The 14,101-nt window shown below is 41.3% G+C and overlaps 1 protein-coding gene across 1 annotated transcript in view; it reads left to right on the plus strand.

Annotated features, from left to right (window-relative positions):
- P2RX4 (purinergic receptor P2X 4) overlaps positions 1 to 14,101 on the plus strand; it is a 109,809-nt gene that overhangs the window by 74,282 nt on the left and 21,426 nt on the right. Inside the window, exons 9-10 of the mRNA XM_073626522.1 lie at positions 2,616 to 2,709; positions 12,845 to 12,910. Of these exons, the coding sequence (XP_073482623.1) occupies positions 2,616 to 2,709; positions 12,845 to 12,910 (160 nt within the window). The remainder of the gene's footprint in view (positions 1 to 2,615; positions 2,710 to 12,844; positions 12,911 to 14,101) is intronic.

Here is a 14,101-nt window from a genome sequence, read left to right on the forward strand (position 1 = left end):
CAACCACTTTAAGATCGATCGTCGGCCAGACAGACTCGAGACTTAATGCGCACTTGATGCGTATGGTATATTAATACAGTATTTTGATCCCCAGACAAGATGAGTGCAAAAAGAAGGCGCTATTCCATTGACTACAAGAAAGGAACCATGGAGGACTCCCAAGGCAAGAATCTTACGGCTTTCTGCAAAGAGATGAAGTTATATCTCTGGAATGGTCTGAAAATGGCGAGCAGAGTACAGTAACCTCAGTCAAAAGGTGGATGAGGAAAATGCTAAGAAGTGCAAGTATGGATCAGGTCGGCAGCCATTATTCAGCTGGAAGACCTCATCTGTGAATGGATTGCTGACAAGAGAGCAAAGACTTTGGTTGTGCGCAGGGCTGATATTCAAGCATTTGCCCTTTCAAAGGCACCACAGTTTGAGCTATCCCCAGAAGAATTCAAAGCATTGCACCACTTGCTGAATGGCTTCCTTCACCTAAATGAACTGTTTCAGGCATTTATGTTCTTGAAACTGAGAAAGCCTGGTGCACACAAGCAGTTATAAGGAAGTGGGTCGATTTAATACTGCCACTTGTTTTGAGAGGTGGCCAAAGAGGTCTGTCTGGGATTCAGCTAGCATGCCACGCAAAAGACATGAAGAACTTCCTTGCAGAGATCAAGTCATGATTCCCGCAGTAATGACTGCTTATCTTCTTGTTCTTGATATTGCAACAAACAAGCCATTCAAGGACCATTTGCGCACGGAAATCAATGCATATACTGAAAATTGTTTGGAGAAAAATCAGCATGGAAACATTGTAAAGCTTAGCCTGCAAGAGGTGACATGGGTGAAGAATTTATAGAAAAAAAATCAGACCGCTGTGTTGCCAATACACTAAGAGCAGGCTACATGGACAAGGAGTACTCATTTTAAGGAGAGCTCTATTGCTGTACATGAGAGATTAGGCCCAATTCTGGGTTTGAAGAGTTGTGACTGTTCCAGAAGAAGATATCATTGTATTTGAATAAATGTAGATTATTGTACATACCATAAATAAGACATCCTCTGAAAATAATCCCTAGTGTGTTTTTTTTTGTAGCCAAAATCAATATAAGACCCAGTATTATTTTCATGGATACATGGTAGGTGTTCTAATAATCTTTACTCTACCCTACCCTCCTCAAAACTAAAAGTGTTTTGTGTCTTATACTTTAATCTGAAATCTATGATTTGCTGAGACCTACTGAACTTTTATGTAACAATTTTCCCACACTATAATTTCTGCGCTTTTACCTTTTTTCTATTTAGTGCTTATAAAAATAGCAAAGTGAAGGAAGGACTGGTCTAAGTCCTAACCTCTACAATGCAATTTGGCTACCACTCTGTGAGAGCACCCCTTTCATGTGGTCTTTACAAACTGCAAAGTGTAGAACCCCAGTCCCTGCATCAGTTTTTGTATATATTGCTAACTTTCTATTTCTTCCATTACTGAGCATCAGAATGTGCTTTTATAATTATGGAATACATAAAGCTTTAGGCCCAGGATTCTTATTTCTTTCAACAGTCCACACTTCCCTTCTTAACCGTGTTTAAAAAAAAATTTCACTGTATGAGACAATTAGGTCAAACTTCTTAGGTTTTACCTTCCCTCTGCATATTTAGAAATGTGTAAATAGTCTGTGCAAAGCAAATAACCAATAAAACAGATTCACAATATCTTAATGCGCTTCTCACCTAGAGGTGATTACTCACAATGACAAGTAAACACGCCTAGGGATCGAACGCCTCAAGATTTCCACTTAATAAACATATCAACCAAGCAGATAAGTATTGTGAATTATTATTTTATTTTTTTGATATTTGCTTTGTGCATTGGTTCAGGAGCCACAATTCACCTGGATGGAAAAGATGGTTTTCCTTACAGCAGGCGGCAATAATTTTACTACATGATGGATGATCTCTAGGACTTAAAGGGGTTGTAAAGACAGAAGGTTTATCTTAATGCATTAAGATAAAAAACCTGTGTAGCAGACCCCCCAGCACTCCTCAATTACCTACCTGAGCTCTTTCTCTCTCCAGCAATGTCCACTATACCCTCAGCCATCCAGTACACTCCTCCTGATTGGCTGAGACAGAACAGCGGTGCTATCAAAGTCAGTCAGCCAATCAGGGGAGAGAGGGGGCGAGGCCAGGTCGGGGCTCCATGTCTGAATGGATACACGGAGCTCTGACTCGGCTTGGTTGACAACCTGTAGCAAGCTGCTGGCTGAAGGGTACTCGAGGGAGGGACTAGGAGCAACAAAGAGGGACCCGAGAAGAGGAGGATCTGGGCTGCTCTGTGCAAAACCAGCTGCACAGAGGAGGTAAGTATAACATGTTTGTTATTTAAAAAAAACAAAAAAAAAAAAATGCAAGCCTTTACAATCACTTTAAGCGACATTTTCTTTATCTAGTGCAGAATGTGTTCAAGCATAAAGGTAGAGGTGTTTTTTTTTTTTTTTTTTTTTTTTTTGTTTTGTTTTTTTTCTTGAACTTTCTATCTGAGGTCTCACTGATTTGTTTGGCTCGGTAAACTATAATAGATAGCTATGCCATAAAGGGCTATAATGTATTGTATTTTACCTGTGTTCCAGATATGCAAAATACTACAAAGATTCTAATAACATGGAGTCAAGAACTCTAATGAAAGTCTATGGCATCCGATTTGATATCCTGATATTTGGAACGGTAAGTCGAGCATTTGGGTTTATATAATGACACAATGTTACACCTGTTTAATAATCTATTTTGCACGTTGCCAGATAAAGTTATGTTAAATCTTGCCTAACATCCAGTGCACAAGTCAGAACAAATAAAAATTGAAAGGTTAAATGAAATATACTTTTTAAACTCCATAAACTTCTACCCCTTCAGAAGGTTAGCTATTCCAGCAGGCTGTGCCTTTTTTAATTGGGGACTCTTCATGGCTGCCAGTGACCAATATGAAAAAAAAAAAGTATACATACAGTCTCACCAGCCACTTTATTAGGTACCCCTGTTGAATTGTTGGGTAACACAAATTGCTTATCAGCCAATCGCATGGCAGCAGCTCAATGCATTTAGGCATCTAGATGCGGTGAAGGTGACTTGCTGAAGTTCAAATCGAGCATCAGAATGGGAAAGAGTGGGGATTTAAGTGACTTTAAATGTGGAATGGTTGTTGGTGCCAGGCGGGCTGGTCTAAGTATTTCAAAAACTGCTGATCTACTGGAATTTTCACGCACAACCATCTCTAGGGTTTACAGAGAATGGTCCGAAAAAGAGAAAATATATACAGTTGTGGATGAAAATGCCTTGTCAGAGGAGAATGGGCAGACTGCTTCGAGATCATAGAAGGGCAGCAGTAACTCAACCCCTTGCTACAACCAAGGTTTGCAGAATACCATCTCTGAACGCACAACACATTGAACCTTGAAGCAGATGGGCTACAGCAGCTGCAACATTCAAATGGTAGGGTCAGAATTTGTCGTAAATACCATGAAAGCCTCAACCCGTCCTGCCTTGTATCAACGGTTCAGGCTGGTGGTGGTGGTGTAATGGTGGGGGGATATTTTCTTAACACACTTTGGGCCCCTTAATACCAATTGAGCACCGTTTAAATGCCACAGCCTACCATAGTATTGTTGCTGACCATGTCCATCCTAATTGGCTACAGTAAACCCATCTTCTGATGGCTACTTCCAGCAGGATAATGCACCATGTTACAAAGCTCCAATCATCTCACCACTGGTTTCTTGAACATGACAATGAGTTTGCTGTATTCCAGTGGCCCCCACAGTCACCAGATCTCAATCCTATACAGCACCATTGGGATGTGGTGGAACGAGAGATTTTAATCATGTATGTGCAGCTGACAAATCTGCAGCAACTGCGTAATGCTATGTTTCTAACACCTTGTTGAATCTATGCCGTGAATAAATAAGGCAAAAGGTGGACCAAATCAGGCTAGCAAGGTGTACCTAATAAAGTGTCTGGTGTGTGTGTATATGTATATATGTGTGTGTGTGTGTGTGTGTGTGTATTATATATATAATATATATCTATCTATTCAGTTCTGTCAGGTTGGATGGTAAACATTGATGGACAGCCATTTTTAGGTCTCTCCAGAGATGCTCAATTGGGTTTAAGTCAGGGCTCTGGCTGGGCCATTCAAGAACAGTCACGGAGTTGTTGTGAAGCCACTCCTTCGTTACTTTAGCTGTTTGCTTAGGGTCATTGTCTTGTTGGAAAGTAAACCTTCGGCCCAGTTTTAGGTCCTGAGCACTCTGGAGAAGGTTTTCATCCAGGATATCCCTGTACTTGGCCGCATTCATCTTTCCCTCGATTGCAACCAGTCGTCCTGTCCCTGCAGCTGAAAAACACCCCCACAGCATGATGCTGCCACCACCATGCTTCACTGTTGGGACTGTATTGGACAGGTGATGAGCAGTGCCTGGTTTTCTCCACACATACCGCTTAGAATTAAGGCCAAAAAGTTCTATCTTGGTCTCATCAGACCAGAGAATCTTATTTCTCACCATCTTGAAGTCCTTCGGGTGTTTTTTAGCAAACTCCATGCAGGCTTTCATGTGTCTTGCACTGAGGAGAGGCTTCTGTCGGGCCACTCTGCCATAAAGCCCCAATTGGTGGAGGGCTGCAGTGATGGTTGACTTTCTACAACTTTCTCCCGACTGCATCTCTGGAGCTCAGCCACAGTGATCTTTGGGTTCTTTACCTCTCTCACCAAGGCTGTTCTCCCCCGATAGCTCAGTTTAGCCAGACGGCCAGCTCTAGGAAGGGTTCTGGTTGTCCCAAACGTCTTCCATTTAAGGATTATGGAGGCCACTGTGCTCTTAGGAACCTTAAGCGCAGCAGAAATTTTTTTTGTAACCTTGGCCAGATCTGTGCCTTGCCACAATTCTGTCTCTGAGCTTTTCAGGCAGTTCCTTTTGACCTCATGATTCTCATTTGCTCTGACATGCACTGTGAGCTGTAAGGTCTTATATAGACAGGTGTGTGGCTTTCCTAATCAAGTTCAATCAGTATAATTAAACACAGCTGGACTCAAATGAAGGTGTAGAACCATCTCAAGGATGATCAGAAGAAATGGACAGCCCCTAGGTTAAATATATGAGTGTCACAGCAAAGGGTCTGAATACTTAGGACCATGCGATATTTCAGTTTTTTCTTTTTTAATAAATGTGCAAAAATGTCAACAATTCTGTGTTTTTCTGTCAATATGGGGTGCTGTGTGTACATTAATGAGGAAGAAATGAACTTAAATGATTTTAGCAAATGGCTGCAATATAACAGAGTGAAAAATTTAAGAGGGTCTGATTACTTTCCGTCCCCACTGTGTGTGTGTGTGTATATGTATGTGTGTGTGTATATGTATGTATGTATGTATGTGTGTGTATATGTATGTGTATATGTATGTATGTGTGTATATGTATGTGTATATATATATATGTGTATATATATATATATATATATATATATATATATATATATATATATATATATATATATATATATATATAAAAAATTAAATATACAGTTGTGTTCATAAGTTTACATACCCTGGCAGAATTTGATTCCTTGGCCATTTTTCAGAGAATATGAATGAGAACACAAACTTTTCTTTCACTCATGGTTAGTGTTTGGCTGATGCCATTTATTATCAATCAACTGTGTTTACTCTTTTTTTTAAATCATAATAGCAAAAGAAACTGCCCAAATGACCCTGATCAAAAGTTTACATACCCCAGTTCTTAATACTGTGTATTGCCCCCTTTAACATGACAGCTTGAAGTCTTTTTTTGGTATTTGTGGATGAGGCTCTTTATCTTCTCAGATGGTAAAGCTGCCCATTCCTCTTGGCAAAAAGCCTCCAGTTCCTGTAAAGTCTTGCATGAACTGCACGTTTTGAGATCTCCCCAGAGTTGCTCAATGATATTGAGGTCAGGAGACTGAGATGGCCACTCCAGAACCTTGATAATGTGCACAGGTGAATCAAAAAAAGTCCTCTAATAGAACATATAATGTCTATAAGAAAGAAGAAAACTCCAAAGTGCAATGTCCAAGAAAAAAATCAGTGGGGATCTTCAACTTTATATGTGTGTATAAGATATAGTGATAATCTTCAACTTCATATATGTGCATATAGTATGGTGACAATCTTCAACTTCAAATGTATACATAGGCTATGATAGTAATTTTCTTGATAGCAGAGCCACCACCAGAAACAAAATGCTTACCGGAAGGATTGAACTCAAGTAGGTGTACACCTAGTGAGTCAATCAGGCTTTGTGGTATAATATACCAAGGGGATATCGGGCTCGCAATCTGGGTATGACCTCTAGATAGACCTCAGGTGGATATAGGATATAAGGTGGGATCAGTTGATTTGGGCAATCAGCCCCATCGTTAAAAGAAGGAAGGCATATAGCGTAATTCCGTATGAAAAAAGGTTTTATATAAAAGCAAAGAAATTGCACTCACGTTTCATGGCAGTAAAAACAAGAGCTTAGATAAAAGGTGACAGTCTCAGCATACTCTCCCAATGCTTTTCAACTCAGAAGTCATCATCTGGGGTGCTGGACCACTGCTAGCTGAGTTTTTATAGATACTGGATACCCCCATAATGAATAGCAGCTCCGTCTGATTGAAAATGCAATTATGGGGAATACTTCCTGGTTCTGCCAAAATGGCGCCATAGCGTGCGCTCCAAGCCTCATTCTCACATGCGAAAGGGGATATGACGTTAGGTGAGACCGTGTCAACTGAAAACATAGCGCCGCTGTTTAAAGGGACATGTGAGAGTGGATATATCGTCAAACGGCGCCATGTTAGGTATGTATAAACCAAAACATGGCGCCGCTTGTCAGAGGGACAAAAAAAACATGGTGCACTAATCCGTAAATTGACGCTCATAGAGGCAGAATACTAGAAACAGCGTTACAATGGAAAAATGCTACATGTAGTAATCATGTAGACAGAATAGACGGTCGGGGCATAAAATATACCATACATCTACACATTACTCTGGCGGAAGCATGGGATAAATGAGAAATAAGTATATAAAAAAGATCTATAAAAAATGACAAGTTAATGTAAAAAATTAACAATTAGTGATTAGTTTTCATAGAGCTGGTATTCGTGATGGAGACCAAACAAATATTTAATCAGATATGGAAAATTCAGAAGTATAAAAGTATAAAGAAGTATAAAAATGTTAAAAATATATATTTATAAAAATAATCTAATATGTACCAATTGCACCTTATAATATCTAGAGTGGGAAGACATCATGCTTGGTTAATAAAAGCATTAATATCCCATTTGATGTTTAATCCGAGAGGCGAATAGGTCTGTAATTGGTGGATCCAATAGGTCTCCAAACGTGAAACCCCACGTGTCATGGCTCCTCCTTTCCAAGAGGGGGTATATTTGTCAGTGACAAGAAATTGGGAGCCAGTGGGGTCCCGTCTGTGATGTTCTCTATAATGTCGGGGTACATTATGTTTAACCACCACTTTTTATTTTAGCTATATGCTCACTGACTGACAGAAAAGGCTTGAATTGTGCGGCCCACATATTGCTTTCCCAGAGGCAGGTGATCGTGTAAACATGTGGTGGCACAAGTGCAAAAAATGTTAATGGGGTTTACACGGTTTGTGGCATTAGATTTGAATTCAAGGCTTTTGTGTCTGCCACAAGAATTATATTGGCATACAGTACATCTCTTGCAAGGAAACGGCCAACTAAGTTGTGAAAAAAAGAAAGCCGTGTGGGAGGATTAATAATATTGAGTGCAACTTTTCCCTGAAAAGAGGGCACTCCTCTAAAAATAACTTTAGGTTGTTCTGGGAGTACATTTTTCAGGTCGCGATCATTTCTAAGTATATCCCAATGCCGACAAATAATAATTAATTTTAAATTTTTTGTGTTGAACTGAAAATGTAGCGAGCATAGAGCATTTAAAAGAGTTATCTTGTTCCCGAGGAGGTTTTTGTACCAACAAAGAATTCCTGTCGATCTCAGCCACTCTATTTAATTCTAAGGGTACTGATGTTGGATCATATCCCTTCTCTATAAATCTGTCTTTCAGTATTGACTCCTGAGTCAGGTAGTTGTTTACATCAGTACAGTTCCTGCGCAGTCTCAGGAACTGGCTACGAGGCACACTGTAACTAGGATTGATGGTGGCAGCTATCAATTGGTATAAAGCTGTTATGATCAGTATTTTTAAAAAATGTTTGGAATTTAAATTGGCGTGAGACAATCTTGATCTCGAGATCTAAAAAGTGGATTTCAGAAGAGCTGAATTCATATGTCAACGAGATACCCCGATCGCTGTGATTTAAAAGCACAAAGAAATCCCTGAGGGATTCTGGGGTGCCATCCCATAGGAGAAGGATATCGTCTATATATCTGGCCCACAGTACCAATGAGGGCCTGTGTTCAGAATAGAAGACATCCTCCCCCCACTTTGCCATAAAAAGGTTGGCAAGACTGGGGGCAAATTTTGCCCCCATGGCCACACCTTTCTGCTGCAAGAAAAACTTTTGGTCAAACCAAAAATGGTTGTGCTTAGTGGTGAATTCTAATCGCTCAATAACATACTCACTTTGTTAGTAATGGAATGGTCCCTATTCAAAAAATCTGTGACCGCTTCAATACCTCTAGTGTGGGGAATACAGTTATACAATGATGCCAAGTCAGCAGTGACCATCAAAGGATCTACCTTAATCTCCACACTTTCAAGTAACTCAATGGTATCGGTCGTATCTTTGAGGTACGATGGAGTGCGTTTAACCGATGGTTGGAGATAGAAATCTATATATCTACCGATACGGGATGTTACCGAGTCGATCCCACTTATAATTGGTCGGCCCGGAGGATGGGTAGGATCCTTATGGTTCTTGGGCAGATGTTATATAATGGGGATCCCGGGTGCAGTTGCTACTAAGTAGGCCCTTTCTTTTTTGTTTAAAATCTGCTCATTGAAACCTTTTAAGACCAGTTTGTCCAATGCCTTTTTTTTTTTCTTTTTATATATATGTTGGACGGTAGGATTACTGGGAAGTTCCCTAAATGTGTCCTGGTCACTCAATATCCTGTACATTTCTTTAATGTAGTCAGGTCTGTCCTGCACGACTATACCTCCGCCCTTGTCGGCAGGACGGACTACAATGTCTTTTCTCTCGCACAGTGACTTAAACCCAGCCGTTGGAAAGGACTGGTTGTATATCTTTTTGGGAGGGAGTTTGGCTAAATCTTGTAAAACTAGATCCCTAAAGATGTTAACAGCTGGAGCTGCCGGTGCTGGGGGTCTGAATAGAGACGGGTTAGACAGCCTTGAATGTACCATACCTGACAAATTTGTGGACATCCTATAAAAAGCTGAAGATGTCAGAGGAGTTGTGTGTTTGGAGAGAAAGAGAGACAGAGCGGCCTGCTGTGTGAGAGGATCATTTGCTGGGATCGCCCATTGGATGGAGCAACCCTGTATGTTTTTGGCCCTTCATTGAGAAGCTGTGGTGTGACGGTGCTTACCATTGATTGTCAGGCTACTTACAAGCTATCCAAAGCTTGCCATCTGGTAAGCGTTTAGCACATACGGTGGTGGATCTTCTCTCAAATCGCTATTGGTGTGACCGATTTACCTCACCTTTTATTTGTTTGGATGAGTTTTTCCACTGAGTTTTCATTGTTTCCACATCTTCACTGTTGGGACTAATTTTTACTACCCTTTTATGCTGTTACCACCCTTTTTTTTTTATGTCACTTTTTTGGCACTTATATTGTTAATTATTGTTAATTTTGGTCCATCATGGACTCTTGATCCTCATTTATTTGCACCAATTTTCATACATTATATTCACTTTTTGTAGCGCTGCTGATGTTTTTATAGTTACATCTATAAAAAGGTATGAAATTTGTCAATTATAAGTGGGATAGACTTGGTAACATCCCGTATCGGTAGATATATAGATTTCTATCTCCAACCATCGGTTAAACGCACTCCATCGTACCTCAAAGATACGACTGATACCATTAGGTTACTTGAAAGTGTGGAGATTAAGGGGGATCTTTTGATGGCCACTGCTGATGTGGCGTCATTGTATACCTGTATTCCCCACACTAGAGGTATTGAAGCGGTCACAAATTTTTTGAATAGGGACCATTCCTTTACTAATAAACAAAGTGAGTACGTTAAATCAAGAGAGAAAAAATAGAGATATGTACACACCCTAAAAAGTTAACTACAGTATAATATATTGCTTAACCACTTCCTGCCCGGCCTATAGCAGAATGACGACCGGACGGTGGTACAGTTATCCTGACTAGGCGTCCTATGACGTCCTGCAGAATAACAGCCGCTGCGCGCCCATGGGGGCGCCCATCGCGGCGATCGGTGGTGCTGTGTGTCAGTCTGACACACCGCTACACCGATCTCGGTAAAGAGCCTCCGACGGAGGCTTTTTAGCATGTGATCAGCCGTGCCCAATCACGGCTGATCATGATGTAAACGGGAAAAGCCGTTGATCGGCATTTCCTCATTCGCGTCTGACCGGCACGAGTAGAGGTCAGCCGATCGGCGGCTCTCCTGATGGGGGGGGTCTGTGCTGATTGAGGTGAGGGAATCGGGAAGTGAAGTGTTGTGGCTTCACTTCCCGGTTCCCTACTGCGCACATGCGTCCTAACTGGTCCCCACTATCTCCTGGGACCTGTGTGTTTCCCAGGAGACAATGGGGTGGATGGGAAAGGGGCGTGACTCCTGTGGGAGTCTATTCCCGGAAGTGGGTGCAAATACCTTATACAGATATCTGCACCCCCCTCCCCCCTGAAAGGTGCCAAATGTGACACCAGAGGGGGGGAGGGTTCCCAAAAGCGGAGGTTCAATTTTTGTGTGAACCTCTACTTTAATCCATTTTGGAATAAGGCTGTAACATAACAAAATGTGGAAAAAGTGAAATGCTGTGAATACTTTCCGGATGCACTATAAATGGAAACCCTTTCAATTTGCTTATCTGTCCTATTGTCATACAATTCCAGCACGTTTTCTTCCCCAGCACAGAAATCATGTCAGAATCTCATCATGTCACACTACAACTGCACTTTAAAATCACTGAAAATCTCGCTGCATCAGTGTGAACCTAGCCTAAAGTCCAAACGGCCGGCTTCTGACGGACGAGCAGCCAAGCGACTCCCAATCAGCGCGCTCAGCCAATGACAGAGAGCGCTGCTCAGAGTGTTCTGGTGGGGAGGGGGGAGTTCCCCAGTCAGAACACAACAGCTCAGTGGGGAAGATCGTTGCACGAACTTTGCATCATTAGTTCGCTCTGCTGGGTTGAACGGAAAAAAAATGTGTGCTAGCCGTAAATGACCAGCTTCTGTTGGACAGACCGACATACACACGGCTAAATGTTCACGGTTTTAATTTTTCTTTTTTTTTAACCGACCGATGTCTCCCGACATTTGCCCCATGTGTACGGCGTTTTGAAGGCAGCAGAAACGCAAACAATCTATTTCTCTCCCAGCATGTACCATTTTGTTGTGAGTCAAGTATAGTCAGAGTGTCCTTCATTAGGTTGACATTTTCAGTTGATTCAGAGCTTACCAGCCTATAGGATGGACAGTACTAATAATGGTGCAAGCATTTGCCAAGTTCCAATTATTTTCTGACATAATGCTTGTATTGTATAGGCAAACATTTTCCTAAATTACATTCATTCTCATTAAAAAATATATATATTGTTTACATACAGTGGCAAGAAAAAGTATGTGAATCCCTTGGAAATACCTGATTTTCTGCAGTAATATGCCATAAGACTAGGTTCACATTTGTGCTGCTCTACAAGCCGCGTTTTGCGGGGGCACAGCAGTCTGTTCATTTGAATGGAATGCTGTGCTTCCTGAAAATGCAGGGGAAAGGTCTTTGCTCCATTTTTTGAAAACACAAGTGCTGTGCGGTTCCCAGGGCTGGAAGCTGCGATGCAGTTTGCAGTGCGTGGGGGTGCCATTAATATTAATGGCATCCCCATGCTTTTGAGCGGCAGCGTGTTCTTCTGTGAGAGTTGTTGCGACCATGGGAACAGATGCGACAAAGCGTAGGTGTAAACCTAGCCTCAAATGTGATCCGATCCTCATCTAAGTCATAACAAAAGACAGACACAATGGGGGGGGATTCAATAAAGCCTCTGCACCACTTTTTTGGGTTCAATCCCTCTTAGTAATGCATTGCACCAAATTCATGAAGCTTCTGCGACACTTTTGATTCTGACAGCAACTCGTGCACCAAATTCAGCTAGTTCTAAAATGTGTCACTTTTACATTGTGTCTCATTGAATGCGCCAAATTCAAAATAAAATAGCAACCGTTTGCATCTTACGAAAGTGGAGCTAATTAAGACCAACTCTCTTTTGGTGTACAGAGGGAAACTGGCGCAGACAGATTTTGCAAAAGTGTCTCGCATGCGTTCTAAAAATGGTTCAGTATGTGCTAAATTTTTAGTACAAGTTCTAGATGGGTACGTGAATTTTGGCACATTCTGCACCAAATTTACAACGCATAAGTGTCACTTTCACAAAATCTGTCTGCACCGGTCCTTATGAATTCCAGGTATTGTGTTTGTCAGTTGTGACTTTGAGGATCAGATCATAATTTATGGCAAAATACCAGTTCATGCCAGTGGATTCACATAGTTTTTCTTGTTGATGTCTTTGAAGCCGCAGATATTTTTTGTGCTTTTATATTGAAACCTTACAAAGAAGTCTAACCTTTTCCTTTTAGATAGATAACTTTATTGTTATGAGAACTGTGTTATTTGTTTTGTCAGGCTGGAAAATTTGATATAATTCCAACTATGATTAACATCGGATCTGGCGTTGCATTGCTTGGAGTGGTGAGTTTTTTTTTTTTGTTTTTTTTTGTTTTTTTTGTTTTTTTTTTCTCAATGCATTAAGATAAAAAACCTTCTGCCTTTACAACTCCTTTAAGTTTTACTTTGTTATGGGAAACTGATTTTCCCCAACTTCATGTTTCTTTTAAAGATGTCACTCGTTTTTGCCCTAAATGAAACTGAGTTTTCTCCATTAATGTAAAATAATGGCAACAAACAATTATACGTTCTGAGAAAAGAAAAATCAACATAGACTTACCAATTTAGGTGAAAAACGTAAAGTATGTTTCCTGGGTATTTATTTTTTCACTAGAATTTGTGTAACAAAATAAACAATAGAAATTACGATCAAAGCTTTGGATCTGTTAATGGTGGTTCACACTAGTGCGGTTACGGGCATTTTTCGGCACTGGAAGAACGCCAGTTACCACTAGGGCACATAGACGTTTCTTTTGTATTTACCCCATTAACCCTGTTCAGCACGATAAAATACAGACATACCACCATGTAGATGGGCAACCAGGTGAGGATGAATAAAATTTCGCTTTATTTTTCCAAGGAGTACACCTGTTCGAAACAAAGCCAACACTAATGTGTTTTAGCTCATCAAGACCTTAATCATAGTTGCTATGAGTAGCCTTGATAAGCTGAAACCCGTTAGTGTTGGCTCTGTTTAAAACAGGGATCTCCAAACTACGGCCCTCCAGCTGTTGTGGAACTACACGCCCCATGAGGCATTGTAAAACTTTGAAATTGTAGTTCTTGAGCAACTGGAGGGCCATAGTTTGGAGATCCCTGGTTTAAAACTCGGGGAGCTCGTGAACAGTGCACGAAGATGGCTGCGAGGTAATCCCGCTCTTCTGCTACTGACCACATCGGCCAATATAACACCGCCTGGAGAGCTTTTCATCCCAGGTTCTGTGGGAATAGCATCTTCTGCATCCCAGATAGGCTCGGAGCTTCACCGCGAAGCATGCCGCTCGCACGAAATCTGCAGCCTTCCCGCCAGACGTCCCGCTGGAGACACCTGCCTCTGACATGAAGCCCTCACCCCCACCTCTATCGGGTGAGCCAGATGCCTACTCGGATGCAGAGAGCCTGCATGGGGTCCAGCTGCCATAGCCAACAGCAACGTTGAGAGATGCGGACCTGCTGGCTCGTTTTTAAAACTATGCTCCATGGCAAGTTATATGC

This window comes from Aquarana catesbeiana, linkage group LG01 (assembly GCF_042186555.1).
Source record: "Aquarana catesbeiana isolate 2022-GZ linkage group LG01, ASM4218655v1, whole genome shotgun sequence".
Lineage (NCBI taxonomy): Eukaryota > Metazoa > Chordata > Amphibia > Anura > Ranidae > Aquarana > Aquarana catesbeiana.